The sequence below is a fragment of the Megalobrama amblycephala genome, linkage group LG24 (assembly GCF_018812025.1).
Source record: "Megalobrama amblycephala isolate DHTTF-2021 linkage group LG24, ASM1881202v1, whole genome shotgun sequence".
In the NCBI taxonomy this organism is placed as follows: Eukaryota; Metazoa; Chordata; class Actinopteri; order Cypriniformes; family Xenocyprididae; genus Megalobrama; species Megalobrama amblycephala.
The window spans coordinates 33,758,945-33,786,026 of record NC_063067.1 but is presented as its reverse complement, the minus strand read 5'-3'; the positions used below and the strand labels follow the sequence as shown (position 1 = coordinate 33,786,026).

The 27,082-nt window shown below is 36.7% G+C and overlaps 1 protein-coding gene across 1 annotated transcript in view; it reads left to right on the top strand.

The window, feature by feature from the left end:
• Positions 1-302: 302 nt before the first annotated feature.
• The window catches only part of xkr7b (XK, Kell blood group complex subunit-related family, member 7b), a 90,494-nt gene continuing 63,714 nt past the window's right edge, over positions 303-27,082 (top strand). Inside the window, exon 1 of the mRNA XM_048178898.1 lies at positions 303-1,144. Within this exon, the coding sequence (XP_048034855.1) occupies positions 669-1,144 (476 nt within the window). The 5' untranslated portion in view covers positions 303-668. The remainder of the gene's footprint in view (positions 1,145-27,082) is intronic.

Below are 27,082 nucleotides of genomic sequence, written 5' to 3'. Positions count from 1 at the left end.
GAGCAATGACTGCAGTTCATTTAACAGCCCATGGTGTTGCTAATAAAAAGGGTTTCTGAATTCGACATTTCTATTTACTGTCTTACTAAATATAAATATCAACATGATATTTCACATTGTGCAGTATTAGGCTAGTATTTTTTATTATTTTTTTTTATGAATCCTTTAAGGAAGATTAAGGAATTCCTGGATCCAGACAAAAACTGTTTTAAAATAACACTTATGTGGACAATTTAGCAATAAATGGACGCCATGAATGCATTTTAGAGTTAAAGAGGAATTATTCATTTGACTATGGGGTTTAAATATGGTTGGATCAAGCTGTCATTCATTTCATTTCACTTGCATAAAATCTGCATTTCCACAGCTTTCGGTCGCTTATAAAGAAAAGAAAAAACACGTTTCAAAAGATGCTGCATATCTCTGTAGTCCTTCCAACGAAATGTTTGTGAAACAAGGCTGATTGTATCCCAGCACAAACCAATTACATCCCCGAGGTCTGTCCGTTTATTCCACACACACACACCCCCTCCTCTCTCTCTCTCTCTCTCTCTCTCTCTCTCCCCCAACTCTCCCATGAGCTTTCGCACACACTCTCCAGCACACACATCCCCCTCCCCTCTCATTGTACTTCGCTTTCCTTTGCCCACTCTCTTTCTACAACAAACATGGCCGCTAAATCGGATGGAGCAGCCGTGTGTGAGAGCGCTTCTCGGTGTCTGCTTGGCCCTGAGCAGAGCGCGGCTCCTCTGCACCCTCACGCCGAGAAGCGCTTCTCGCTGCTGGACTGCTGCTGGGTGCTGTGCGCCCTCCTGGTCTTCTTCTCCGACGGAGCCACCGACCTGTGGCTGGCAGCGGACTACTACTTGAGGCGGGACTATTGGTGGTTCGGGCTCACGTTAGTGTTTGTGGTGGTTCCCTCCGCGGTGGTTCAGGTGTTAAGTTTCAGGTGGTTCGTGTACGATTACTCGGAGATGAGCGCGTCCCCGACTGGGGACGGATGCGATTTCAGCACCAAGGACAGCGACCGGCGGAGCGGCAGCGGCAGAACCCAGCCTGTGAACGGCACGCGGAAATGCTGCAGAGTGTGCATGTGGCTCTTCCAGTCCATCATCCACATCTTGCAGCTCGGCCAGGTCTGGAGGTAAGATGCATTACGTCTAATATCCAGAACTTCTCTTAAGCAGCCAGTGCTCATTTTCATCCATAGTGTCTGCTTTCTTGGAAAGGATGTTACTCTTATTGTGGCTCTCATGCTTGGTGATGCTTTGGGAACAGATGGAAAGAGCTGCATCCTTGTCTATCTACATCCCGACTCTCTCCTCTTGGCTGCGTGTCTTTGCTGTTTGCCAACATAGATGGTGTGCCAAGGTGGACAGAGCACCCGGTGCCATCTCTGGTGGCCCCGCGGTCACCTCACCCTCAGGTTGTGTTGAAATGGATGTTTTATTTGGCTCATGTTTGTCCTTTGGAGCAAACCATTAAGTACTAAGAGCAACTCATTCGTTGGCCAATAAATGTGCCTTCTGATTCTGAAGACATCTGCGCTGTGCACTGGCACCCGGTTGTGTCCAACAGATCCTAAAAACATTGAGTCTGAAATCAAATTTTTATGTAGTGACCCAAACAGATTTTATTTAATATTGTCTGTATCGTATTTTCTTTTATCTTGTGCATTTTCATTCATGTGGATGAGTTCCTGTCCGTGTCCTGTATCAGAACAGACCTGTGATTAAGTTGAGAAATTCTGCTTGTGCTTTACCAAAACGGCGTGGTCAAATCAACAGCGAATCTCAGTCCACAGATTTAGAAATAATTGAAAAGTCTCTTCAGGGAAAAACGGGCATTGTGCAACCCCATAGGTTCATTATTGGCAAAGTACAGGGAGTACAGACAACTTCCAGGCCGGGTTTCCCTGGGGAGGATCATAACTCTTTCGTGCATTGCCTGTTTGCCTTCATCTCTTAATCTGGCTTTTGTGGATGACTTCCAATTGATTTTTCTGTTCTCTGAGAAGTTATCAAAAGTGCCAAGGCTGGTTTGGGCATCATGCGCTCTTCAGGATGACACAGTCAACTATAATAGGAAGCTGTTGTCTTTTTTATGCTTTTATGGCTTTTGTGCTTCTTGAGGACTGGAATGGGCATGCAGTGTGTCCGTGAGAGACACCAGACGGGCACTCGAAGGGCCGAGCAGGTTTGTTTTGTTAATATCAATTGAGCTCTATAGGCATTGCTGAAAGCACCCTGAGGAAAGAATGCATCTGAGGAATGCTTTTCTCTTGTCAGATGCTGCTTTTCTTTATTCCAGAGAAGGGACAGAGGAAGTGATTCACTCCCACATGTGTGTGAGTGTTTTACTGGTAGTTAAGTGCTGAATTATTAACACAGGGCCAGGGAGAACTGTGTGTCTCAGTGATTATGTGGGAGAGGATATAGCATTTCCTGCCATCATTCTTCACAACAAATTCCTGTTACCTATCATTCTTTCCCTCTCACTCTCTTTCAGTCTCTCTCTCTTTACCTCCCACTCGAATTCTCTAAATATGATTTATTATTGTTAACCGTTATAAACTGACTGCTCTGTGTGTGAATATTTGCATGGGTTGACCTGTGTGTGAAAGAGGGAATCTTTCATTTTCTGTCTGTCAGCCGTGACCAGGTCCACACGGAATCTGCGCCCGGAAATCTCTCTGCAGATTTCCCAGCATCAGTTCTGAATTTGTTCTGCCCCTTGCGTGTTAGTTTATTAAATATTTTGGAGAACTTTGGTTTTGCTTACAGTTTAAATTCATTATGCACACCACCCTGAAAATATACTCAGATTCTGTCTGGACCGGTTTGTGATTTACCTATATATTTTAGGACAACGTCTCTCGACTTATTTTATTCTTATGTACTGTACACCCATAGCCCCATCAGTAAGGCTGGAGTACACCTTCATCTCAAACCAGAAATGTATTCTTTTTTACTCATACTAGTTATTTAGCATTATTGTTAACAAGTAATAGATTCATAAGACCAAAGATTTCCTGTTTTATGTACCCAAAATGAATTATATCTCGTGTTTAACCACTATAAGAGCCAGCCGCAAATCCCGAGATGAAGCTGTTCTCGGCGGGTACACGAGCTCTGAACGGCCGCTGACGGCCTGGAGCTCGCATTCTGAAAACTTCTAAATAAATTGTAAAATAGGCGCTATGATTAAATATGAGTCACATATTTCAGGTCTAAACAACTACATTATAGCCTAAAAAACTCTTAAAACTACAGTTCATGGTACAACAAGTGTAGCTGTAAAAAATACGGTGGATTTGCTCGGCCGCCATGACGGTCACTTCAAGCGGAGTGATACAAACGGTGAAAAGGTAGGAGTGCTGTTATCACTAGAATATCACACAGCTCTCAGCCAATCAGATTCGAGAACCAGAAAGAACTGATAAAATGTAAAAAGTCAATATGGATTAAAATGCATAAATGTCAATGATAAATATAGAGTCTATTAATTTATACTGTTTTACTGAAATATTGGTTTCTGTGCTTTGATTGACTGAGATGTTATATAAGAAAAATAGAACGGAGCATTTTGTTCTTGTGAAGAACGTTATTCCGCTGTCTTTATAAATATCAACACACATATTGAAAGCCTTATTATATGTGTGTGTGTGTGTGTGTGTGTGTGTATATATGTTAATGTATTTATTATGTTATGTATGTTTAATTTTAAGTACCCTATACTGTTAGGGTTTTATAAAAAAAAAAAAAAAAAAAAAAAAAAAAAATCTGTGAAATTTACGATAAAAAAAAAAAGTTGCCAGAACTTAACCCTGAAAAATACAGCTGCAACATTTTGGTTTTTCAAAACACTTTTGAAGACAATAAATACACGATTGAGATGACGAACGCATGTATTGACTGAATTTGCGTTTGAATAGCATTAGCGGATAATGAGCTGAATCACAGACTTCTGACATGGCTCTCTTTTCATACAGATTACATAAACACAGAAGGTTTGTTTTCGATTTGACTTATATGTTTTAAAACCTGACATCTTAATGTTTTTTTAGACATAAGTCTAATTTTTTTGTGATTAGTATTCACTAAGTTACAGTTCATTTTCTGAGAACTATCAGATTGGACTTTGTTCAGAGGGAGATGAGAGATCACGCATCATGTTAGTTTTCTTTATTTTGCAAAAAGCACAACATTTTGTTTTTACTCTGAGTGTACACAAATGAAAGAAGATATTCCACAGATTAAAATGGTGTATAACTCCTAATTGTATGTGCAACATTGACGGAGTATTTTGAGTCTCTTTCACACTGATAAGAAAAAAACCACGGTGGTATCGCCGGCGATACCCTCAGACCTCAGAGTGTTAAGGATTGAACTAATTATAATTTTTACAATAATTTTACAATAAAATACTGTTAATTAACAGTTTTTACATTGATTTAGACTGACAGTTTATAGATTTGAAAAAATGTAAATTGACAAATTGAAATGTCCTGTTAGATTTATTACAGTCATTCACCGTATATAGTAAGGGACTTTACTGTTAAACAATTAACAGGGTTTCACCATAGTACACTCTAAAAAATGCTGGGTTAAAAACAACCCAAGTTGGGTTGAAAATGGACAAACCCAGCAATTGGGTTGTTTTAACCCAGCGGTAGGGTTAAATGTTTGCCCAACCTGCTGGGTAGTTTTATTTAACTCAACTATTGTTTAAAAATTACTGTATTGCTTAATTAAAATTAACCCAAAGTATGTTGGAAATGAACATTTATTAATGTTCAATGAATAATTATTAAACAATAAACATTTATTAAATTGCTTATTAATAAATTTATATTAATAAACTATTAAACTATTACATTTATATTAATTAAATATTAAAGCTTATTAATAAACATTCACCTTTTGTCTATTATTGTTGCCTCTAATTGCATCTGGTTTTTAATTTCCCAACTATTTTGGGTTCATTTTAAGCTAGCCATATAGCAATTTTTAAACAATAGTTGGTTTAAATAAAACTACCCAGCAGGTTGGGCAAACATTTAACCCAACCGTTGGGTTAAAACAACCCAATCGCTGGGTTTGTCCATTTTCAACCCAACTTGGGTTGTTTTTAACACAGCATTTTTTAGAGTGTAAAAAAGTGTTTTAAAATTAAAATTATGAACATTTTTTTACAGTATATATACAGTATATCCTTGGGCGCCCCTGGCTGAGAATCTCTGTTTCAGAGGTCATATTCATAGGTCTAAATGGACAATGTGTGTGTGTGTTCGTTCACACAGTATCCTGTCGCATTAGGACATCTGTGCAGTACTTTATCAGTCTGATTGTTGTTTGTGAGTGGATGTTTCTGGTGTCTCAAATAAACAGCACATGACCTGAGCTCAAATTGATACATTCACAGGAACATCTCTATGCACTCAGCAGGTCGACGGTATTTTTGAATATCAGTAGTCAAAAGTGCATTACTCTAGCAGTCAAAAAGAACAGATTAAAGAGGCATAAAACAACTGAGAACATTCAGTTATTAGAAATTCTGACTCAAGGAGTGATCAATGCACACTGCTTACATAAACCAGAACTGGAAGAGCCTGAATCAGCTGCAGAGAGCTGGAACTAGATTTACAAAACACGCCAAATCAACAAAGTCATACCTAGATCAGTTATTTTGTGAAGGTGTCTGAGATTGCACCCTAGGGATGAATCGCTGATCCTTGATCTGTTCTGTACTGTTGCTCACAATGACTGAGATCAAATGCTCCTTTTATATTGTTCTTAGATCACTGAATAGATCATGGTGAATTCATCTTGTCATCTAAGTTTTTTGCAGTTCAGGTGTTGCAGAGACAGAGATCATCACATTTCAACCTAAAATCAATCAATCAATCAATCAATCAATCAATCAATCAATCAATCATCAATCAATCTATCTATCTATCTATCTATCTATCTATCTATCTATCTATCTATCTATCTATCTATCTATCTATCTATCTATCTATCTATCTAACAAGTGTCAGGTGCCAACACTGTAAACAACAGCAAAATGTATATAAGAGCTACTGCATAACTGAATTAAGTGCTAAAATGCATTTGAGATGCTTTCACTTTCATTTTGTTTTAGTGACATACGACTTCATTGCATCTGTTGTAAAAATAAATGAATTTTAACGTCGCACACCATTACAGTAAACACATAATTTTAGCTTGTACCTAGGCAAATAATAACACTAGGGAACTGTGACTGTACACCGATATTTCAAAGTCAACAGACTGACAGTTCAACTTTGATGTGCTTTGTATTTTAGATGTTTTAATGAACACACCAACAAATGCAGTGAGAAATGTGCAATGTACAGGAAACTGACTGAAAGATGACAGACTGTCTTTATATTCCACTGTTTTACAAAAAATGAACAGTACAACCAAAAGTGTATGAAAAAAAATAAGAACAGCTGATAGAAGTGTTTGTGTTTCACATAATTCACATGATTTGATTTCTATTGTAATTTTGTCATTTTTAACACAGAGGTTCCCTTCAGTATGGAATGATTCTGCGTGGTACGGCATGGCTTGAAACCTTCTGTACTGCATTTAGCAGTTTTTATTTCATTTTGGCTACATAAAATTTCCATTGTCTTAAAAAACACATTTTGCCAAGCTGAAGTAAAGGCTTAGTTGGACCTGTTTAAACACCCTACACACACACACACACACACACATGCACTCAAGCACCAGAGCAGCTGTTGTGATATGTGTGTTGCAGGTGTGTAAGGCAGTGGAGTGTATCCGCTGGGCCATTAAGGGAGTTGATGGGGATATTCTCACCGAGCTGAAGGCATTACACCGCAGCCGACGTGCGTGAGGAGCATTTTAAAGCTGAAAACACCTCACCCATCTCAACTACACCTCAAAGTGACATTTTCCCAGGGCTGGGAATGGAGAAAATAATTCCTTATTAGATACAGCCATCATTAAGAACAGGTTAGAGAATGGGAGGTTGTCTTTTGTCTCCTCTCCCCTGCCATCACTCTATCCACTTGTCAGTCTCTCAGTCTCATTCCCTTCCTAAAGATCCTGATGCTGTCTGTCTTGTCGGAGCTGACCCAGTTCTTCACAGAAGATGCTGGAAAAACACTCACAATGAAGCGACACATACACTGTGTGTGTGTGAAGGGGAGAGAGTGTTCACAGGTTTCCTAAAAACAGCAGCTGAATATAGATTACGCTGTTTGTACTGTATGTGAATGCCTCTGTGTAACCATCTGCTTGTCAGAGTGAGTTAAATAGAGTTTTTGCCAGCAGATGTGTGGGAGAGCAGATTTAGGGACTGTACTTATGTCCAAGGATGTTACTTCAACTTTGGTGAGGACAACAAACAGCACATTTACAATATTGATTTAAATGCTGGATGTTTCTAGGAGCTAGAGGGGACTTCCTCCCAGGACTTCTAGCATTTGTTCTGTGGCAGCGAAACTGGTCCTACTCACACTGCTCCGAGCTGAATTCAAACCAGCGTCACCGGGATGAGAGGTGGACATGCTAATAAGGACGCTACTTTCAGTTGCTAGTGTGCTTTTTGAGGCCAGGGGAGTGAGGTTTACTCACACAGCTCCTTACTAGCTGTAAAAAAAATCCCAGTAAAATTTACGGTAAAAAACCGGCAGCTGTGGTTGCCAGAACTTTACCGTAAAAAATACAGTAGCAACGTAAAAAAAAATCTGTTAAATTTACGATAAAATAACGTATTTCATTAACTGATATAATGTTAATTTACCAACCTAATGAAGTACTAATATCTGTTTTGTACCTTTATAATACACTGACAGTCACCAAACACAGTGGTGATAAGAGTCACATGATGAATCAAAGTTCATCACAAGCAGCTTTTTCACAAGCTGAGGAGGACAATACTAATATATAGAAGGTGCACACAGTGTCATTCACACACACACTAAACACCATCATGGTAACATGCATGAAATTTTAAAAATGCAATAAACATTAATTTAACAACATTAGATGTAACATAAAACCCTAATGTACATAACTGCACTCTAAAAAATGCTGGGTTAAAAACAACCCAAGTTGGGTTGAAAATGGACAAACCCAGCAATTGGGTTGTTTTAACCCAGCGGTTGGGTTAAATGTTTACCCAACCTGCTGGGTAGTTTTATGTAACTCAACTATTGTTTAAAAATTACTGTATTGTTTGTTTAAAATGAACCCAAAATAGGTTGGAAATTAAAAATCAGACACATAATTACTAGATGCAACAATAATAATCAAAAGGTAAACATTTATTAATAGGCAATTTAATGTTTAAATGTTTGTTTTATTATTCATTAAACTTAATACATGTTCATATATTAATAAATGTTAATTTACAACATACTTTGGGTTCATTTTAAACAAACAATACAGTAATTTTTAAACAATAGTTCAGTTACATAAAACTACCCAGCAGGTTGGGTAAACATTTAACCCAACCGCTGGGTTAAAACAACCCAATTGCTGGGTTTGTCCATTTTCAACCCAACTTGGGTTGTTTTTAACCCAGCATTTTTTAGAGTGTGAATATATCAAATGTGAAGTGTCACGCAGGGAATTGTGGGAATGTCAATTTACGGTTTTTCACTGTAAATTTTACAATGAATTGTTATTTTTCACTTCCAAAAACTGTGAATTTAACAGTATTTTACCGTAACATTACATTAAATGTACCGTTAGATCTATTACAGTTATTTACCGTATTTAGTACGGAAACTTTCTGTAAACCAATTGACAGTTTTTCACCGCAGCATTTTTACAGTCTTTTACTGTTAAAATCACGGTCATTTTTTATAGTGGCCTCTGTTAAAGTTGGAATGAAACGGAAGTTGCGATAGTCTTTTCTTCACTATTGTGACATATATCCGAGTGAAACGGCTTCGCAAACAAGACAAAATGTCAAGTCAAGTCAAGTCAAGTCACCTTTATTTATATAGCGCTTTTTACAATGCAGATTGTGTCAAAGCAGCTTTACAGTTGATAACTGGTACATAATTTTGGCTGCACAGCAGCTCTTAAAGAATAGTGTCAATGCAGGCAGATCAAAGCACTGTTGAATATCAAATGTCAAGTCAAATGTCAAGTGTCCCCAACTAAGCAAGCCAAAATGTAAAAATGTAGGGCAGGAATTGATTTTATCCATCGGGAATTGGTTGGATCATTGTGGTTTGCTATTGCTGTGATGTCATGTGAGTGACAGGTTGTCCCGCCCTCGTCATCAAGGAAGAGAAGAGATGTTGCTGCAGAGGGAGGGGAAGTTATTTTGATTAAAGTTTACAAGGGCACATGAATAAAAAAAAAAATAGAAAGATGCGCACGTATAAATCATTTATAATAAACACTGCAATATTGCAAAAAACAACAAGAAATTTTCATTTTGAATTCTTGATAACTTAAAATGTGTGTATGCCCTGCACATGACATGCCAACCCAATCTCACGGCAATTCGTACGTATTTTACGAGGTGGCTAATTCGTATGAATTCGTACAAATTACCTACCCCTAACCCCAAATCGTGTGAATTTGTATGAGTCTTACGGATTCGTACCAATTAGCCACCTCATAAAATACGTACGAATTGGTTGTGAGATAGCGCTGGACATGCGGTCAAAAATATAGATATTGAGGCCACGAATTAACAAATCATTCCCACAACTTACTAACACATCAGCATGATTTAATAATAAATTCCCTTGTTTTAGTCAAATCAAAAAGAGTGAATGAATTAGTACAACGTGGCCACAATTTACTAACTCAAAGGAACAAATTATTATATCGTGGCCACGATTTACTAAATGAAAGAGTTAATTCTTAATTTGTGGCCATGATATCTATATTTTTGTCCGCATGTCATGTGCAGGGCTAAAAAAATGCTGGGTTAAAAATAAGCTAACACCGTGTCCTAACCAGATGCCATGCGATAAGATTCCAGTGACAAACAGTTTGTCTGTCCACACCAGACGCGACCGCTTATGAGACGTAATAAAGTCAATAAAAAATCACAGCCAATCAGAAGAGCGTGTGGGCGGGGTCTCTCGGCAAGCTCCCGCCACTCACAACCAAATGAATAAGTAGCTACATAATCAAATGCATGAATATTACACCATTTTAAAATTATTAGAAAAACATACTGAGTTACTGAAACAGTCTTTGTCATAGAATACACTTCTCTATTTCCAATGTTGACAGTTTGAACGTTCTTGTTTCCTTTCATTTATTTTGAAGATCTGAGGTGAATTGTCCATGTTGCTTTCAGTACGGCTATAAAAGACACACAAAATGATAGTCAAACTCACATTAGATGCTTTTAACATTAAATGAAGCACATAAAAAGCACCTGAGATTATCATTATCATACTTTGTGTTGAAGTTCCAGCTGAAAGATAGAAACCTTTTCTAAAATAGAGTCTTAGTGTGTAACCGTCACGGCTGGTTAGGACAAAAAATCTGATTAACATGGAAAAGACACCTTTGCGTCACGTCTGGTTAGGACACGGTGTAAGTTGGATTAAAAATGGACAAACCCAGTGATTGGGTTGTTTTGACTCAGAAGCTGGGTTAAAGGTTTGACCCAACCTACTGGGTAGTTTTATTTAAAGGTGTGGTATGTATTTTTTTCAACAACGCTGTTGGACATTGTTGATATTTGAAATCAACCCAAACAAACTCACTCCTCTCTTCATTGCTCCGCCTCCAAAACTCACACTCCAATACTGACCACCCTGCTCTGAGTCGCTCTCGAACCCCGGCCCGATCGCTGCTGGCATGCGAGATGAGTACACTGACAATGAGCTAAACACCTCATTCTCTAGCGGTCATCAGTGTGCAGTGGTTTAACTGCAAAACTCTCACTATCTGGCCTCTGTTACACACGCAATGCGAGTGGATGTCTGTTTATCACAACTGACGCGCAACAAAATGCTTCACGAAAAATAAAGCGCAGTTGATGAACGAACGACAAGGAATTGCAAAAAATGAACGTACAGTACTCAAGAGTAAATACAAATAAGAGTTTGTTGTTAGTGTCCAACAGCACAGCAGCTCCAGACAATCAAAACCCAGTGTTACTCACATGAGAAGCGGATCAAAGCAGCCTCCACATCTGTTTTCAGGCCTTCCCGCTTAGCTCTCTCCAGCGCTGGAAAGCTTTTCTAATATAAACGCGGTCCTAAAGCGCTTGCCCAGTCATAATCCTTCATTCCAGTGATATTCATTTAAGCTGTATTGTATCGTGTCCCATCTCTCCTTCTGCAGTTTTTTTTTTTTCTTCTTATTTTCAAATTTTCCTCTTGCTCATTCTCTCTCCTCTACCATCATACACCCTCTAATGCTGATTGGCAATGTTCTCTCTAAGCTGCTCGCGTGCGCGGCCGCGCAGAAGAAATAATTGCCGCGCAGAGAACAGACATGAAAATGTTTGTAGCAGTTTGAATGAGAAATAATTGCAGTGCTCTGGACAACCGCCATAGAGTTATTGTCGCTATAGTGTTGGAACCGGTGAATGCGGTTTACAGGTTTGATAAAAAGAGAACGATTGAGCGCGTGTGAGCTGGCTGGCCCTGAGCCAAATCAGTCGCGGTAAGAATACTGTCATGTTTGCGGACTAAATACATCAACATGAGAGGCAACGCGAAACGAAAAGAAATGTGAAATAAAACGCCATGTTTTAATGAAAAGTGGTGGAAATAACGGATGATGGGCACAGAATGATAACAAAACTCTGAGACATTTACAATTACACCCACCACAGGTGTAGCTTGCAAACTCAAAATACATCAGTGATATACCTCCGTTTAAATAGATTATTGTGTGTGGTGGTGCTGTGTAACTATAAAAGAGTTAACGTTCACTTTTCTTAAAAATATTTAGCTATCAGTTTAAATGCTTCAGTTTGTTTTCACTATATAATATATTAAAACATATGGAAGCATTTAAACTGATATGATACTGTATATCAGTTAAAATACTTAAATATTATATTATATAATTATATTTTATTATATTATAATGTAAGCCTAATAATAAATTGATCTCACAAGGGGATTGTTTAGGGCTCCTTGCCACGAAAAATCCTGAAACCTCCTGGTATATAAAATCTGGGAATTTCATAAGCAGTAAACATGTAATTTTGATGGTTTAACACTGTCTGATGCTAATAATTGACTGTACAAAAACACATTATGGTTGTTCCAAACCATCATTGTAACTGCTCATATTATATTATTATAAAGAATTGAACTGTCCTGCAGGAGGACAGAAATAATTTTTTAATAGAATTTCTTGGTAAAGAGTGGTACAGTTAATACAGCAATGTGAAAAAATCTCAAGTAACCTAAAATGTGCTTAATTTAGTGACTGAACTGCTTGTTTTCAAACATATTATTTAATAAATCACTAAGTTACATCAAGGGTCAAATAAAATAGAAACGGCACATTAAAGTTAAATGTTGCAGTTGTATGATAAAACCATTTTTTGTGTGTGTGTTTACGTTCATTGTACAGGTCTGATATAAAGTATGTTTTTGCTCAGGTGGCCAAAATGTGCGCTCAACAGAGAAAAGTTTTGCTCAGCGAGAAAAAAAATTAGAGGGAACATTGCTGATTGGTTAGACGTTTGTTGCTGGTGTCGCCCGACTAACTTCCAAACAGTGTTGTTGAAAAAATACACACCCCACCTTTAACTCAGCTATTGTTTAAAAATGACTACTGGTCGCTTAAAATGAAGCCAAAATAGATTGCAAATTAACATTTAATAATATGTTTTAAAAATAAACATTTACTAATAAGTTTAATCAATAATTATTAAATAATAAACATTTATTAATAATAATTTATTTATTAATAAATGTTCACCTTTCAATTATTACTGTTGCCTCTAGTAATTATGTGTCTGATTTTTAATTTCCAACATATTTTGGGTTAATTTTAAGCCAGACATATAGTCATTTTTAAACAATAGTTGAGTTAAATAAAACTTAAACTAAACGAAAAATTTTGAAATGTTACACTGGCAACTCACTGAAATAAGTTTCATTTTTTAAAGTACTAAATTTACTAACTGAAATAAAACAAACAAAAAAATAAAACTATTTAGAATTGTTTTTAAAAACAAACTAAAGAACATAACAGAATTACTAATTGCTAAAATTAAAATTGAAAACTGAGAATCTAAAACTAAAAACTAATTCATATTAGTATAATTCATAATAATATTCATGTTAATAAAAAACAAAAATCTGTAGTTGTACAGTATATAAATAATATGGAAATAACACTTTTTCAGGATTCAAAGTTCATTATATTTGTAAGAATAACTTTATAGAAATTATAGAAATATATATATCCTCCTGAGACCCAGAGAAAAAAAAAAGGTTTGTGAAATTAGTTTTTCTTTTTTTATTGTCATTACATTACTTGAAGCATAAGTAACAAATGGAGAAAAAATCTTGAAAAAATCTATTTTATTCATATGTTATGCATTGTCCACTGTATTGGACATCAGGCATGAATAGACATATATAGGCAAAAACAATGGATTTTTTTTTATTCAAAATTTTCTTTAACCAAACATTGTATAAAGATGATTCTCAACTATGTTATGAAAAATATAACGGAATGATTTGATATACGGTTTTACTTTATGCGATATATGTGTAAAATGGCCATAAGCGGCTTTTCCCATTCTATACAATGCATTGATATATTGTATCTAATTTGCATATTAATGTGTTCTTGGAGCAACGTAATGAAAAAAAAAAGTGTAATAATGGGAGTAATAATTGGCAACATTTTCATAAGAATATCTAATATTTCATACTAGTAATATTGATAATTTATTTCCCTATTCACCTATTGCGTATCTCCCAAAATATCTGATTTACATGCTTTAAGTCCTGGTGTCCACTACAGTGGACGTATAAAAATTGATGTCCTGTTTCGTAAGAGAAAGTCACATTCTGATTTGAAACCCCATAACATTTTCCTGAGATGTTGATTTATGACAAACAATTTGAAAATTATTCAGATTTAAATAATAATTACAAAATATTATCATATTTCCAGAAGAGTGCTAAATCATCAATCAATCATATTTAAAACCAAGTTGTCATTGTGACTTCCAAACCTTTGGTATCTCTGAAAAGCCCTGAATTTGGTCTTTACAGGACATCCAAACTGAGATATTCGCTAATAAATAACGTCCACTACAGTGGACAAAAGTCTGTGCTTGGGTCTCAGGAGGATATATATAATTCACTCACATGTATTTTGAGGTTTGGGGAAAATGTTTTGTTGCTTATGATGGTTTTACAACACTTGATGTTTTTAGAATCCGTAAATCAAAACTTCTGTTGGAAAGGGTAACTTTTTGCAAAAACACATGAAACTGATATGAATAGAAAAAAATCTCAACATCTCGGACATGAGCACGGTTATCCGTCATTGACCCAGCTTCTTTATGGATGGATTCTGACAGGTCATCAGAGCTCACAGGATGTGTTTTGTTTTATGAGCACACACGGGACATGAGGTCAACTCAGCTGCAGTGAAACTTTATGATGCATTTGATTTAAAAGGCAACTCATGAATGTTTGTGGGTGACGAGTTATTTACTGTCTCAATCTATCAATCAAACAACAATCTGTCGCTGGCAGAAAATGACTTTTTTTTATATATAAAACAGATATTTTTATTAAAATTAGAATTTTAATGAAATCTCTCTTGATTGTCCTTGACTGATAAATAGGTTATACTTCAGAGTGTAATATCACCAGGAGGACGCACATTGATTTACCTGTTTGCTATGATGGTGTCTATTTCCCCTGTGCAATTACACCTGTCAATCATATTACTGTCACCTGATTGGCTGCGACAGTTCTGGGCAGCTCCACTGTTTTGAACATCTGGATTGGCAATGACCGAGCGTTAATTATGTTTATATAGTCTACACACATACACTCACAGACATGACAGCTCTTTTCAGGTTTTAAAATGTGATATATTGTAAGGTGTTTCTGATGTAGAAAGTGATAAAAAGTTGAAGACGGTGAAGAAATGAAGCCTTGCTCTGTAAGTTGATATTCAATTTTGTGTCCAAAACTACAGATAAAAGAAACCTTGAGAGATGAGTAACACCGATGTATTATAAATCAAAGCATGAAGCACCTCTACTTTTCTGTAATTTTGTTTTTGTACCTTTTTGTGCTCTCACATTTTCTCTATTTTATATCATTTTCAGCTGTGGTGTCACATGACATATCTTATCTCTGTTGTCAAACTCTGGAGAGAAGCGCTGGCTGTTCTATGCATCGTAAGGGCATTTTAATTTCTGATTACAAAACGAGTGTAATAATGTCACATCAGGAGAGGAAGCGAAGAGAACTCCCTCGGTGCATAACCTCTCTTTGACTTGGTTGCTTGCATATTCATTTATGATATGTATATTCGTGCTGATCAGGGCAGAGGTTTAATAGAGTCTACCTCTGAGTCTGTCGTCTGGTTTTCTGTGGACTGTGATGAAAAGCCTGAGTCGAGAATAGATGTGACACTGGGGTTATCTGTGAGAGACAGCTGTGAGAAACCCAGTTACGTGGAGGATAATGTGCAAATAAGAACATGTAACATTGTGTAACCAGCCGTTTCACTATCAGGCATTAGAGTTTATTCTAATCAAGAACTACCTGTTTTTGTTGTTGTTTCCGTAGTACCTTTTCATTGTTTTTCCAATGTAAATGTGCTCTAGACGGACATTTTGACCATTGTGCCTTGTCTCGCTGTTTTTGCAGCATCTCAAACCTTAATGCTGCATTTTAGATGCCGTGTCAAGTCAAATCAGTTCTTTGGCTTTTGACATGCATTGGTCACTGTGATTTTACCAAGTAAGAACATGTTTTGTTGATCCTGGAACAACATTCCTGTCCAAAAATGTAGTCTTAACCCTATCCCTACCCATACCCATAAGTTATCCCTAAAATCAGAGGGAATGATAGGTGAATAAACACTGATGGAGAAGCACCTAACCCTGGATGTAAGCCTGAACTTGACATCAAGTGTAAAATTGTCCCTCAAATCTGATTGGTTGATTAGAGTGTTGTTGATTGGTTGTAGAGTGATCACAGCTCATCAGAGCCAAAAGAGTGGACCAACATTTATAATAATAATATTGCAGCAGTCTCTGCAAAAATAGAAAACACTATAAAATAATGAAAAAAATGTGTGTAGACTTTGTGTGAAGAGATCACATGATCCTACAGACATATGGAACAATGATTTACTCCATTGCCAGCCAGTCATTTTTAGGTTTGTAGTAAGATTTAATGTAGTAAGACAGTGATATTAAAAGACCAAATTCACTATACACCTTATTGATTATGCATACTTTGTACAGACAAACAAATAAACAGAGAATATTAATGCAACGCAAAGGTTTCTCGTTAAGCATTTTTTTCCATATTTTGGGCTCATCTGCTCGCCTTTATATAGTATGCATCATCAAAAAGGGTTAACCTGAATTTGATCTTTTAATATCACTGTTTTAGTACATTAAGGCACTTTAAGGGTGCGTTGCAGTAAGGATTCTTTAGCCTGGCATTGGTTCACCCTCCACTTATGCTGCTTGATCAGCCCTTTAATAATTCTAACAGTCTTTCTACGTAGCTAATGTGTGTTTTTAATTTTAATTTTAAATGAAGTGGTGCAACACAACTCGATTTAAAACAAAACCCAGATCAACAAATCCTTGATTAGTGTTAAACTTTGCTTATTTTAATCCTTATTGGTGCAACCCACCCTAGTGTTTTTCACGTTAGCTTTTTAAAAAATCGTCCTGCTGTTTTTAGTGATTGAAATCACTGCAGGTGCTGTATATGGATCACAAGTGCCCAGAATTGACAGGCTTGTGCTGCAGTTACATGGCTGTTTTACCCTCCAGGGCTCTGCGACAATCACATGACTGAAAACTATGAATATGCTGATCTGGTGCTCAAGAAACATTTCTTATTATTATCATTGTGGTAAACAGTTGTGCTGCTTAATATTTTTATGGTAAATTTTTCTGGATTCTATGACCAATTCAAAAGAAGTCCTTTGAAATTGCATATTATACATTATATTATATGTGCCCTATTATACACCTGGCAAAATGCGACACCAGGCGCGACACAAGTTTTTTCTTTTTTGCTAGTTTCAGCCTGACAGTTATCATTTATTTTATATATTGATGTTCTGTCAGAACACAAATGCTTCATTTTATGGGTGCAACAGCCTGTCACTGGCAGTGCCTTATGAAAATGAACCATTACTACAGTGACCATAGTTCAGCTAGGCATATAGTAGGCTTATTTGTAGATTTTCCATGGTTTACCAAGTAAACATTTTAACCATGTGTAAACAAAAATATAATCTAATAAACTGCAATTAAGGCATATTGAATGTTAAAATGCCTTTCAAATATAATGTTAAAGGGATAGTTCACCCAAAAAGGAAAATTTGATGTTTATCTGCTTACCCCCAGAACACAAATGATGATTTTTAACTCCAACCGTTGCCGTCTGTCAGTCAAATAATGCGAGTGAATGGGAACTCGAACAATAAGAGTCGAAAAAACTTGCATAGACAAATCCAAATTAAACCCTGCGGCTCGTGACGACACATTGATGTCCTAAAACACGAAACGATCGGTTTGTGTGAGAAACCAAACAGTATTTATATCATTTTTTACCTCTAAAACACCATGTCCAACTGCGTTCAGCACTTGTTTAGTAAGGTCTGATCACGCTCTGACAACGGCAGTGATGTCTCGTGCATATACTTCAATGAGTGCTAGACATCACTTCCACTGTCAGAGCGCGATCAGACCTCACTAACCGAGTGCTGAACGCAGTGCATGTGTCGTCACGGGCCACAGGGTTTAATTTGGATTTTTCTATTCAAGTTTTTTTTGACTCTTATTGTTCGAGTTCCCATTCACTCGCATTATTTGACTGACAGACGGCAACGGTTGGAGTTAAAAATCATCATTTGTGTTCTACTGAAGAAACAAAGTCACCTACATCTTGAATGCACTGGGGGTAAGCAGATAAACATCAAATTTTCATTTTTGGGTGAACTATCCCTTTAAGTGGGTATCATAACCCATTTTACTCTTAGTAATCTTCATATTAAGTAAAATCTTCATATTAAGTTAGAGGTATCGTATCGGTATCGATATCGGCAATATTGGCCTTGAAAGTATCGGTATCGTATCGAAAACAAAATAAGTGGTATCGGCCATCCCTAAAACTTGCTAATTTGCTAACATGTTAACAATATCATGGTATAGCACTGAATGAGTACAGCAACTTAGAACATTTAACTTATCTGCTCTCAAACCCAGCCGCATGCACTGCTTGTCAAAAAAATAAAAACAAAAACAACAAACAAAAAAAAACATTATATAACACTTAATTTTAGCATTTACTCTCCCTTTCGAGTGCTATGGGCAAAGTATGCTGGGAAATAGAAATCCCAGCCCAGATTCAGTTAAACTTAAGTTAATCTAAATTAAAAGAAATGAGTTCATACAACTCAAAACAATGAAACAGTTCAGTTTACTTGAAATATGTCAGTGCTGTGAACTCAAAAGAAAAAGCAAGTTCTAAATACTCATCCCACACAGCAGGAGACTCCTAGGCGGATCCACATTCAAGTCGCCAAACCCACGTGACTGTCACATTCGTTTTGGCACCGCCCAGAGGATCAGCTCCGCCTCCGGGTGGCGCCGTAAATTCTACTGTCAATCAGCGGATCCTGAGTGGACCCATGTCGGATCCGTAGACACGCACGCGCATTTACTGTAACGGTTGCATCAATTTGCGGGTCCCAAACGGACCTGCCACGGAGGTAAGGTTTTAACCCACGGCGGGCCCGCGACCCGCCTTCGTTGCAGATCTGTCACTACGTGCAAGTAGATGCCGATACGGGTCCGTTTGTGGATATGGCCCGGAAGCCGCGATACCTGTGGGATAGCAGCTAATTTAACTGAACAAATAGGTTCAATTTAAGTTTGTCCTACTCAAACCAAATAAGTATTTTGAGCGTTACGGTTTACAGCGTATGCATGATTACATGCAACTAACCCCAAACCAAACCCTAAACCTAACCCTATAGTAAGTGCATGTAGTTTGTTAATATTACTCAGTACTTAAATGTATAATTACAGTGTAACAAAGACACAAATTTAACTGACAATTTTAAGGCATCGTTGCTGAATAAAAGCATGAATTTCTTTTCAAAAAAACAAAAACAAAAAAGCTTTATTTATTTATTAACATTTTACCTTAACATGTTTGAAAATTGTTGCATAATATTAACACTATTATTTATTTAATTTTTAAGTATGAATCCAAAATAAATTAAAGGATTACATTTATAAGAATTTGGCACATGCATTTTAAAAGTTTCATTCAGAAAACAAAGCAGAATACACTTTTCTGTCTGGTTTACTTGATACTGACTGCCTTACATAAAACAGATTTTTTTTAAATTGTCACTAACCAGGTGCCTTGACATTTGTGCCCTTATTCTCAGAAGCTGCATAAAACCAGCCAATCAGATTGGAGATGCTGATTTTCAAATAGTGGCAATTTAGTGTGCAGTACGCATCAGCTGTTGAAACTGAATCTACACAACGTAGCATCCCAAATGCTGCAAACACTCTTCAAAGGGTGTATAGCTTTGTAGTTTGCTAAGGCGCTCTTAGAGGTTACTAACCAGCATATATGATATTCAGATCCCATATGGCATGGCTTCTTTTAGGTCCGTACCACAAATGCATCATAGTGTAGTACAAATGGTTAGAGATTTGTCCCAATGAGCAGTATTAATAGTCACGCTTTCTTCAGCAAGCACCACTAATTATTTCCAACAATAATGGCTGAACACAGGGCCCATTAGTCACGCTTTCATTTCAGCATAACATTTAAAATGACCAGTGTCCCTCGTTCACACTGTCCTCCACTTTCATAGTCTGATTCCTCTGCCTCTGATTGAACAATTCAACTACACGCTCTCTCCGGACGCCTGATGAATGCATTGAATTCCTTTTTCTCTCTTGCGCTCGCCTCATTTTTCTCCACCACTTCAGAGGGTCAAGGATGAAAAATGGAAGACAGAAGAATAGTCTGTTCCAGTTATTTTCCTGAGCAGCCACAGAAAGGCTGGGGGAGAAGATAACTCTGTAGAGGTGTGACATCCCGAAATAATGCCACTATTTCCACAAGCCATAATCAGCGGATTTCACAAGCGCTTTTTAGCTCAGTGTGTCACAGTATTTAGAGTTTTACTCACAACACTGTTTCTTTTGTGCACTTTAGGAAAACCGTTTCAGCTGCAAACAAAAGTTGGTTGTGAAAGGAAACCAATGCGTCAGAGACAGAGTTTCTGTCCTGACATCTTAATCTTGATCTCGCAGTCGTTGCACTTTGAGCTGCTACTTACCACAAGTTATAAGAATGTCGATTTAACAGGCGGCTTTATTGCAGGTTGTTTGAAAATAGGTGTTGTGAGATATACATTGATTTATATATAAATATAGTGGGTTACACATATATTTTAAGAGCAGGGAGGCGATACACAGCAGGAGAGTTATTCCCATTGCTGCAGAGTTTGCTGTGGAAGCATTTTCATAGGCCAAACAATACAGAGTGAAGAGTCTGCATTTCACACAATGCCACTGCACTCCCACACACACACACACACACATAAACACACATGCAGACCAGCAAACTTTCGCTTGCACACGGACATAAAATGGATATTTAAAAGCATAGCATTTGGTTTAGCCTAAAAAAAAGGCATTAATATGTATGGCATCTGCTGTAGGGAAGAGCAGGAGTAATTGTAACACACTTTTGCTCATTGCATGTTTAGTCTAAATCTTTGAACATATGCCATTAGCAGTCATTAAACATCTTAGCAGTCATTACCCGTATCAGTCAAATTCATCACTCAAGTATTACTCACGTATACAGTCTGTCTGTATCTGTAATAATGTTAATCAATAGTGACAGACTAAACAAACAGCAAACAAGATATGGAATATTGTTTTTTTTTTTGTGACAAATTAATGTTTATTTGTTGATTAATAGTTAGACCCACATTTAGAGGCTGTAGTTATGTTATGTATGGTTTAGTTTATTATAAATACTATTAAAGTATATATAGTATATACACTGGTCAGGCATAAGTGAATAACTCGGATCATCTCTTCATCACGGCACCTGTTAGTGGGTGGATATATTAGGCAGTAAGTGGACATTTTGTCCTCAAAGTTGATGTGTTAGAAGCCGGAAAAATGGGCAAGCGTAAGGATTTGAGAGAGTTTGACAAGGACCAAATTGTGATGGCTAGACGACTGGGTCAGAGCATCTCCAAAACTGCAGCTCTTGTGGGGTGTTCCCGGTCTGCAGTGGATCTCAATCCAATCGAGCATCTGTGGGATGTGCTGAATAAACAAGTCCAATCCATGGAGGATCCACCTCACAACTTACAGGACTTAAAGTAATGTTAATTAATGAACCTTATTGTAAAGTGTTACCTACACATTTATTGAGTATTACAACTACCTTTTCTCCCCTTCGGACTTCAATGCATCACTGTCTTCTGCTCTCAGAAAATGTTTATGTTCATATTGATTCCATTCGAATTCTGTATTCTTTCCCAGAGAAGGGTTTTGGACTGCTGGCTGAAGTGTGTTTTATGTCATCTATCAGTCAATACTTTGTATTTTCTTCTGTCCTGAATTGTAACGAGTTCCCTGTCAAATTTGTTTGTTGTAATCAGCAGGTTTGATTTGACAATAGGCAGTGTGACGCATATGTGGCTGCGAGTTTTACTTGATTTATTATTTTATTTAATTCCCTGCTTTTGGCTGATGCTTTTATCCAAATTACTTGCATTGCATTCAAGCTATGCTTTTTTAAATCCATGCATTCTCTGGGAATCAAACCCGTGACCTAAGCATTGCAAGCGTTAAGCTGTAGTGTTTGAGCTAGAGGACATCGCAGAACATGTTTAGAACATTTCTTTCTGATTTATTCCTCAGCAGAAGTAAATACAAAATTCATGCACTGTTGCTATCATCAAATCTTCATGTGGATGTGTTGTATGTACAGGATGTTGCTTGATCTAATTAAGGTTTGGGATGAATCCCAGCAGGATTCACAGGCAGAATAAATATCATAACATTCACACATAGCATACTAACATAACCCTGAGACATAAAATACATGAAAATTGTCTATAATCAATTTACTTCCATTTGGATATTTGTCAGTTGCACAGTTTCACCTTCAGGTTTCCTGAAAAACTAATGAAATGTAAGTAATTAACCCATAAAAATTGTAAAATTAAAATATGTTTTTTTTTTTCGTTTTTTTTTTTTTAATAAAGACAATCAAATAAAACATTTACTAAAAAGATTATATTTTATGTATTTACCTGCAAGTCATTTATAATTTATTGACATCAGAGAACCATGAACCAGGGTAATTTTAAGTATTTTTTATTTATTATTTAATTAATTTATTAACATTATTTACTATTACAATTTTGATAATATTTTGCATGAGCTATTATTTTTTGTAGTTTCAGTTTTTATAATTTTGTTATTGACATTTTTATTGATTTTATATATATATATATATATATATATATATATATATATATATATATATATATTGGTTTAATTTATTTTTATTACAGTTTTAACTTTCATTCAGTTATAGTTTTTATTCATTTCCATTTAGTAATTTATATTTGGTTACATTTATTTCAGTTAGTTGTCAAGGCAACATTTCTAATTTTCATTTAGTTTAAGTTTTTCATCTAATCAATATATATTTTCAGCTATACACTGCCCTCCAAAAGTTTGGAAACACCCTCGAAAAGTGGGGTTTTGGACAAAGTTGGCATGAATCCTTTTTAATTTGTGATAATTTTGCACTGATAAGGGACAACACAAACTACGAAAACATATTTTATTACATAAACAGTTTATACATAGAAAAAAATGAAATTTTTGATTCATCAAAATATCGATCATTAGCAGCTATCTGACCTTCTGATTGGTTCATTGTATGTTCATTGTATTTGCACCAAAAATGATAAGGATTTATGCTGATATCATCCAAAACCACACTTTTCCAGGGCTGTTTCCAAGGCAGTGTATTTCAATTAACAAAAAAATATATATTTTTAGGGTTTTTTAATAGTAATAACCCTGCCGTGAACATGCAAATATGTTAAATATGTTACAATCCCAGAGGGTAAAAAAGTTTGGGAATCCCTAACCATAGGGAATAAAATATCTTCACAATGTAGGGACAAAAAAATGCACTATAAAAAGTGTCAGTCTTACGCTTTTCTAGTCAAAAGTGGCTATTAATGTTTGAAAATCCATTGAAAGAGGCATATGGATGAGAATATTGGATAGCAGCTTGCTGCAGTGGGGAAGGAATGAGATCTCACTGGAGCACAGAGATGACAAACTGTGCCAATACAGAGTGAAGTCAGAGGAGACCAAGAGCGAAGCTGCCATATTTAGTTCATTGATTCTGTAAGTGACGTACATTGTCTGCCTTGGCCCGAGAGCCTGAGACGTCTCAGCGCAGAGAGGCAATTGCTCAAGAAAGGTCTCAGTGATACTGCCTTCTTTTCCATTAGTCTACGAAGCTCTTGTTTTGTCCAGGCAGCCTGAGAAACCTATAGGCTTCTACAGTATGTCCTTCCAACACATGAATGCAATGGATCGGGGAAATTCAGCTTCATTACTGCCCTGTCTCATTTGCTTTAACACTGAGATGAAAGCTCTCTAATCAAAGCACCAGAACTGTGACAGAAAAAGAACGAAGGAGGGGTTCTGTTCAGCCATTCACATGTGTGTGTGTGTGTGTGTGAGTGCTTATGCTGCAGGCATGAGAGTAGATCGAGGTGGAAACCATGCTGGAAAACTGTTCAGCTGAGCTAATTAACCTCACTCTCTCTCTCTCATCACACACACATTTTCTGAGTCTGTAACTCTGATGTATTCTGACCTACTAAAGATGTCACACGAGCCCATAGGCAGTCGCTGGTTGTGTGGAAATGGGGAGGTTTTTGCTGGAACCGCTTCTTGTTATAATACACTATTAGGGAATGAAGTATTTGCTAAATAGCATTTAAATCAAACAGGGAGAGCGTCTGTGCCTGTGTCTTATCTTGGAGTGTCTCTTTTCAGCCTCTTTGCACTGCTATGCTTGAGAAGATAAAATAGCTTATGGCTAATTACAAGAAAAGGTTCTTGTCAGTTTTCTGCCAACAGTGCGAACGATGATGAATTTTGACTCTGGAATTATTACAGCACAGAGTCAGAGACAGAGGGAAAGCAAGGTGATGTATTGAACCTCAAAGTCTACGTGAATAGATATTCACAAAAGAACAAAAAAAAAGATATGGTGTGTTTCCCAGTGAAACAGGATAATTGGATTTTATTATTTGGTTTATTGATTGAATGGAGTAAACTGGATGTTACTCACCCACATTGGAGCCAGACCTGAGAGGGAGTTTGCATTAATATGGTGTGGCCAGAGGGGCACAGTAAAAATTTTGGACAGAAGCATTGGCTTGTTGAAACATCTGATCATTCCTCTTTAGATAACAACTTTTCCTTTTGTGGGAAGCAAGGCATTTTGAAACATTATCCTGTACTCCAAAGCATTAAATGATTTTTACAGTGAAGTAGCTCACCAATACCAACAGCTAAAAAGGTTCCCCACACAATGTCACCTCTTTCTCCATGCTTCACTGAAGAAGGGATCCATTTATTATTGTATTTCTCAGATTTTTAAAGACACCGCTCTGGAGCATCACCATGCAACTCGTGTTTCATTGTGATTTGTCACTCCACACACAGCTTCCTGATACAGCAATGGCTTTTTAAGTAGTGCATTTGCTTAAATTTTGCTAATTTGCTGAGCACTAATTTGTGGTTAAGATAATTAAAAGCTTAGGGTTTAGCTATTGTGGGCTTGGCCCTTTTTTTGCCCAGCAGTGTACAACAAAGGAGAAATGCACTTAACCCTCTACTGCACACATGCTGATAGCACATGAAAAAACAAACAAACAAACAAACAAACAAACAAATTCCACATCATTTTTTGGTTCATTTGGGAACATTTTATTGATTAAAAATATATATACAGGTGCTGGTCATATAATTAGAATATCATGAAAAATTTATGTAAATTATTTTTAAAAATTAAACTTTCATATATTCTAGATTCCCTACATGTAAAGTAAAACATTCCAAAAGGTTTTTTTTTTTTTTTTAATTTTGATGATTAGAGCGTACAGCTCATGAAAGTCCAAAATCCAGTATCTCAAAATATTAGAATATTTCCTAAGATCAATCAAAAAATGGATTTTCAAAACAGAAAAGTTCAAGTTCTTTAAAGTATGTTCATTTGTACACTCAATACTTGGTCGGCAGCACATATTACAGCAAATGACTTGCTCCTAGCACAAATTTCAGCATCAGTGAAGTGTGGCATGGAAGTGATCAGCCTGTGGCACTGCTGAGGCACTATTGAGCCTTCAGATCATCTGTATATTGTTGGATCGACTGTTTCTCATCTTTCTCTTGAAAATACCCCATAGATTCAGGGGTCAGGCATGTTGGCTGGCCAATAAAACACAGTAATATCATGGTCAGCAAACCACTTGGAAGTGGTTTTTGCACTGTGGGCAGGTGCTAAAGTCCTGCTGGAAAAGGAAATCAGCATCTCCATAAAGCTTGTCAGCAGATGGAAGCATAAAGTGCTCCAAAATCTCCTGGATGATGGCTGCATTGACTTTGCACTTGATAAAACACAATGGACCAACACCAGCAGATGTCACGGCCCCCCAAATCATTACTGACTTCAGAAACTTCCCACTAGACTTCAAGCAGCTTGGATTCTGTGCCTCTCCAGTCTTCCTTCAGACTCTGGGACCATGATTTCAACATGAAATGCAAAATTTACTTTTATCTGAAAAGAGGACTTTCGACCACTGTTCACTGTCCAGTTCTTTTTCTCCTTAGCCCAGGTAAGAAGCTTCTGACGTTGTTTCTGTTTCAAAAGTGGCTTGGTAGTCCTTTTCCTGAAGATGTCTGAGTGTGGTGGCTCTTGATGCGCTGACTCCGGCTTCATTCGACTCATTGTGAAGCTCTCCCAAGTGTCTGAATCGGCTTTACTTGACAGTATTCTCAAGCTTGTGGTCATCCCTGTTGCTTGTGCACCTTTGCCTACCCAATTTCTTCCTTCTAGTCAACTTTAATATGCTTTGATACATCACTCTGTAAACAGCCACCACATTCAAAAATGACCTTCTGTGACTTACTCTCTTTGTGGAGGGTGTCAATGATTGTCTCCTGGACCATTGCCAAGTCAGCAGTCTTCCCCATTAGTGTGGTTTCAAAGAACAAGAGATACCCAGAATTTATACTGTAGGGATGGTCATTTAATGAAACTCAAATGTAAATATTCTAATATTTTGAGATACTGGATTTTGGACTTTCATTAGCTGCACGCTCTAATCAACAAATTAAAAAAAAAAAAAAAAAAAAAAAAACTTTTGAAATGTTTTACTTTACATGTAGGGAATCTAGTATAAATGAAAGTTTCATTTTTTAAAATAATTTACAATAAAAAAATTAACTTTTTCACAATATTCTAATTATATGACCAGCACCTGTATATTTGCCCCCCACCCTCCCCCAACCCCAAATGTGACAATGGTACAGAATCATAGAGAAAATTATCATCAAAATCAAAAACTTTTTAAAAAAATTTCAAGAAATCATTAAGTAAAAAGTGAAAAACACTTGAAAGACATTGATATATTGAATTTGATACATGCATATGTCTGTATCACGTAGTGTGCTATGCCATATACTTCATGTAATAAGATTTCACTTCGTATGAAACTTCAAAAAGCAGTTCTTCTCTGCTGTGAAATAA